Source organism: Psammomys obesus, unplaced genomic scaffold (assembly GCF_907164565.1).
Source record: "Psammomys obesus unplaced genomic scaffold, mPsaObe1.curated_primary_1811, whole genome shotgun sequence".
Lineage (NCBI taxonomy): Eukaryota > Metazoa > Chordata > Mammalia > Rodentia > Muridae > Psammomys > Psammomys obesus.
Genome location: NW_026596287.1, coordinates 1,035,080 through 1,040,591, shown reverse-complemented (window position 1 = coordinate 1,040,591; position 5,512 = coordinate 1,035,080). Strand labels below are relative to the sequence as shown.

Here is a 5,512-nt window from a genome sequence, read left to right as displayed (position 1 = left end):
ATTTTGCTTACCCTCTAATTTCTCACAAATGTCATTATTTTTATTTTATTTTTGTCTGAATAAAACTGTATTGTGTGTATATATATATAAACAGTTCATTTACAGTTACATTCTGTTTCATTGAAGGCAGAAGGTCCTTTCTTGCAAAACAAATGTGTGTATGTATAGAAGCAGAAATAGCAGTTTTTTAAAGAAATTAACCCTTAACAGTCCTTACATTTGGAAGTCTAATTTTGCTTTATAGTTCTCTTAAGAACAGAGATTTTTAAACTTTCAAACATAAAGTTACACACCAACACAATATTAGCCATCACATTAGTACCATTTGAACCTTTTTACATTTTTTTTTAAGGAAAATCTGGCTAAACTTGTATCTCAGTATGTAAACATGAAAGCATTGAATTCACTGAAAATCTGAGTGTTGAAATTAAAGGCACCACCTCAGACTTTTTTTTTCTGCTTTTTAAATGAGTGTGGCTGTGGGACACCTTGTTTAACTACCTGTGCCCATCAAAAGGTCCTGGGTTGCTCTGTAGTCTTTCCTCTGTCCATTCAGGTCATAGCTTATAGTGTCTCCTGACCCCTCCTAGTTATTTTTTCTCAGAGGACTTTGTCCAAATAACATAATTTCTTGGCATTTGTTTCCCAAACATTCTCTGCAGCATTCTACTCTTAGAAAACAGAAGAAATTAGGCCAGATAAAAAGAATTTATTAATGGGGAAAGTCTAAGTAAATTATAACTTTTAGTTACTGGAGGGAGTATTACAGAAACCTGTTTCCTAGACCCCTCATTGACTGTGCCAGCAGCACACCAGGTGGAAATCCTTTATTAGCAGGACAAAGGGGCTGAGAGCAGCATAGCCAAGTCCTAGAAACTCTTTAACCTTTACTATTGTGGAATCAAAGTTGAAGACTGAGCCAATGTAGAAGGAGAAAATGAAATCTCCCAAATAATAGAAGAGGAAGCAGGTCATAAGAATGAGAACACTCCATGTAGCTCGGATTTCTGGGCTTGCACTGTTTGTAAACCTGGAACTGTAAAGGTAGAAGACACGCTTGTGATGTTTATAGAGGTGGAGAGCCATGTAAGCACTGCTCCAGCCCATCAGACCCTGAAAGATGACATCACGAAGAGCCATGAGGGAGAGGAAAAGCCACTTAACTGTCAACCTGGACCGCAGCATGTAGCAATACCCATCAATCACCCCGACTCTAGATCTATTCATGCTGCAGCCTGCTGTGATTTGATGAAGCAAGTTGGAGCTTATGAGAGCATTAAAGATCCAAAGGAGGAGGAGAAAGGGAAGAACTTTCCATGCAGCTTGTGGTTTGAGCTTTCTCCACAAGGAGGTCCTGGGGCTGATGGTGACAGCTTGGAACATGCTAAGGAGACAGGTGGTGCAGATGGAAAGGCCGCGGGCCGCTCTTGCCAGATAAACCACAGTTTTACAACCCGCATCACCCAGAACGTTTCTGAAATGAAATTCAGTGGCTACATATCTGACCCCTGAGGTACAAAGAATGATTGCATTTGAAAAGGCCAGATGAGTGAAGAAAAGGTCTATAGTTTTTTTCTCAGAACCCATGAAAAATGTATGCACATGTCTCACAAATACAAGGATGTTTCCTGAAATTCCAAGTCCAATAAGAGAAAGGAAGATTATTTGGTAGATGAGGTCCCTCCAAACCATCTTTTGACTTCATGGTGAGAAACACAGATGAGTGAAGCTGACATCATCTCCATGGATTATCTGTGTATTCAATGAGAAGTTTCTGAATTATGAAAATGGACATGATTGTTTTCTAGCAGGCACCTGATTGCATTCTTTGCTTTTCCTCTACTTTTTTTTTCCTTATTAAAATGACAAGGGTGATGATGATATTTTAGACATAAACCCAATGTTAATGAATATACTTACCTTTTCAAACAAATACTTCTTTGTGTCCCTCATCTCGAGGATTTACATTGTGATGGTGAATATTAGGTTTACAGGATAATTTTCTATGCTGGAAAGCCTTGTAAAAGCAGATTTTTTTAAACCTGTAACCCATGAGGAAGTTGTCTCTCTCTGCAATGTACCCTGTCAGCTAAATTGCCTAATATGGACAACTTTCCAGTGCATTAGAGCTATTCTTAAAACTGCTGAATGCTGCAAAATATTTTACTGCCTCACTATTCTTACAAGGTCATGGGTCATGAAATTTACAGGCTAACCGCTAAGTTCTGCTTTTGTGTAAAATGCTTGCTGGGATGCTTGGGACACCTGCTAGATACCTGCTACAAAAATCAAGCTTTGCATTGTACCCAGACAGAATACCAATTAACCTGGCTCTCAAAACAATTGTGTGGGTTTTGCCTTTAAACATCCTTGGATGACAGCCAAGCCTAACCCAGAGAAATCTCTGGTTTCTTCTGGCCAGTATTACTAAAGCATCTTCTTACTAAATTTATTTTTGTCATGTGAATCTCTGAGCAACCCCACACCAACATGATTTTTTCCTTCCTAGAAAAAATGCAAACTATAGACAGTAACACACATCCTCCATGTGATCCTGAGGAATAGGAGATGCCTCTTCCTTGTCCCTCTTTATACCTGATGTGTACGAGATTCCTCCAAGATTAACACCTTCCTTCTTGGAGGGAAGTTCCCTAAAGGATGTTTAAAGAGAGGAAAAACAACATGGTGTTTTTAGGAGGCCAGTGTGAAACATTTCATCCTTCAGGGAAGCTGATTTTTCCAATATATACAACCCAATAGCCTCAGGAACTCCCTGAAACTGACCATATTCACTATCCACAGAACGGCTGAAAGACACTTTCAGACAATCCCAGGTGTTTGAAAAATCAAAGAAGCAGTTAAGCTGCTAGGAAAAGGCTCAGACTGACTGATCTACCTGGACAAGACACCCTCTAACCTGTTGAGCTATTCTAGGATTTGTACTTTTATGAGCTGTCATTTCTGCTAAAGTGGGCTTTAGTGATATAGTTGCCTTTCAGTCATGTCTACACTGTAATTCCTCACTCATATTTCTTTAATTAACCTTAATAAACCTCATTCAATTGTAGCTTTCCCCAAAATGTTTATTTTGCTAAATGGAGTTATGTTTTCAAATTAGTTACTATATAGTAGATTTCAATAATGTGTTAACATACATGCTTAGTTGAGGGTTAACCCACTGTGTTAGCTTGCTTTTCTGTTATTGAGATAAAAGGTGGACAAAAACTATTTGGGGAGGAAAGCGTTTGACGTGCACTTTCACATCACAGTCCACCATAGAAGGAACATAGAGCAGGAACTCTAGCAGGAACCTGGAGGTGGGAAATGAAGCAGATGACATAGAGGAACCATTTGCAACCCCCAGTTGTCCCAGCAACCTCTCTTATAGAGTATAGGTGCACCTGTTCAGGTGTGCTGACTAGTTTTATGTCAAGCTGACACAAGCTAGAGTGTTATTGGGAAGCAGGAACCACAGCTGAGGAAATTCCCCCACCAGATTGTCCAGTGGACAAACCTGTGGTGCATTTTCTTCATTGATGATTGATTGGCAAGACCTGTTCACTGTGGCCAGTGCCCTCCCTGAGATGGTGGTCCTGGCTGCTGTAAGATAGCAAGCAGCTGGGAGCGGTGGCACACACCTGTAATCCCAGCACACAGGGAGGCAGAGGGGGGGGATCTCTAGGACTTTGAGGCCAGTGTGGTCTACAAAGCAAGTCCAGGACAGCCAAGGCTGCACAGAGATGCCCTGTCCCAAAAATAAAACAAACAAACAAAAATAATAATAAGACCCACAAAGATAGCAGCCTGAGCAAGCCAGGAGGGAGCAAGCCAGTAAACAGCATTTTACTATGGCCTCCTATTAATATTATTAATAAATAATATACAGACATATATTTAGTAAATACTTATTTATTCATTCATTAATAATTTCTCTAAATAACCACATACTGAGACCAAGACTTATTCAAAGCTAAACACAGATGTGAAAAAAATAACTATTCTATTATGCCACTATCAATCTATCTTCCTCTCATCCAAGGTCTCAAGTACTTGCCTTATTATCTTCTCTGGAATCTGTCCATTCTCCTCCTCACCTGCACCTCTCTCTTCTCATTTCCCAACCTCAGACCCTAGAACCTCAAACTGCCTTCCTCTCTACTGCCAAATGCAAAGTTTCAGCATTTTTTATTAGCTATTCAACTTTAAATTAGGTGGAACAAGATTTACATAACAAGGGCAGGTATATCTGAGAATGTGCTTCTCTGGGCAGGGACCAGATCTTGGGGGCCAGTAATTAGCACTAAAATACATAGCAAGAGACCAACCCCCAACAATTTTTGTCCAAATAAAAAGGCTCTTTTGCTTACAATAATAATCCCCATACAATAAGAACAAATATGAAACAATTATGAAAACTATCATGTAACAACAACAGTTACAATGTCCATTCCATTCGTATTTGAAAACGTAAGAGAAAGTACCCTACCATCTATCTTATGGTGGTGAGTTCAGAGTTTTGTACCTAAATTAGACTCTAACATATCTTGTACCTACCAACCTAAAAACATCTATCAAGACCTTAAACATTCTTTTTAAAATTTTTTATTTCTTTATATACATTTCTATTGTGTTTACATGTATGTCTGTGTGAGGAAGTCAGATCTTGAAATTACAGATAGTTGTGAGCTACCATGTGGGTGCTGGGAATTGAACCCAGGTCCTCTAGAAAAACAGTCTGTGCTCTTAAGCACTGAGACAGGTCTCCAGTCCCTTAAAATATCTGCTTAACGCCTAAGCAATGAAGTTTAATTGTAAAACTATGACTATGTGATTCTCATCAGAGACTTGAGAAGGAATAAAAATGTATTACTTGAGTAAGCAGGAAGTGCAAGATAGCAGCTTCCAAAAAAAAATAAATAAATAAATATGACAAGAACAGTTTGCTTCCTGGACACTTACCAAAGATCTCTTTATATCATTGGAGCATCATCTTCAGCCTTCTGGACTGTATATCTGACAGACATGTTTGTGAAGCAGGACCTAAGGAGGACTTCCTTACCATGTCTTGGCAGAGCTCAGCTATTGAGTTGGCCTACATCCAAGTTTACCCATTTTAGAGAGAATTCTTTGTGTATTAGAAGTAAGGGTACTTTCTTTGCCTCGTTGGCTAACTTGCCATAATTGAAGCCATCTCCATATGGAGATTCTTCAATGCTCATCATCTTCGAGGGAGGCAGGGGGTGCTGCCAGGAGTTCACCTGTCTTGTCAACAAAGAATCTTTAAAATAATAAAAACACCTTTAAATTAAAGCAGGTCTCTAAGGTTTTTAAAGACCTGTATCTGTTTTATTTTTACACATCTAGCTATAGAATCACATCTCTTTATCCATCTATTGTACTTAGGAAGCATATTTGTATAATAAATTAGACTAGTCTCTGACATGACCATGAGTTAATCAAAAAATTAACTTGCATTACCTCATATCCAAAACACCCGACAATAGCAGGTTTT

The 5,512-nt window shown here is 38.9% G+C and overlaps 1 protein-coding gene across 1 annotated transcript; it reads right to left on the bottom strand.

Annotated features, from left to right (window-relative positions):
* Window positions 1-789: 789 nt before the first annotated feature.
* LOC129668884 (putative vomeronasal receptor-like protein 4) lies at window positions 790-1,692 on the bottom strand. Its single transcript, XM_055596982.1, has one exon. The coding sequence runs from the start codon at window positions 1,690-1,692 to the stop codon at window positions 790-792; it is 903 nt and encodes a 300-aa protein (XP_055452957.1).
* Window positions 1,693-5,512: the final 3,820 nt, after the last annotated feature.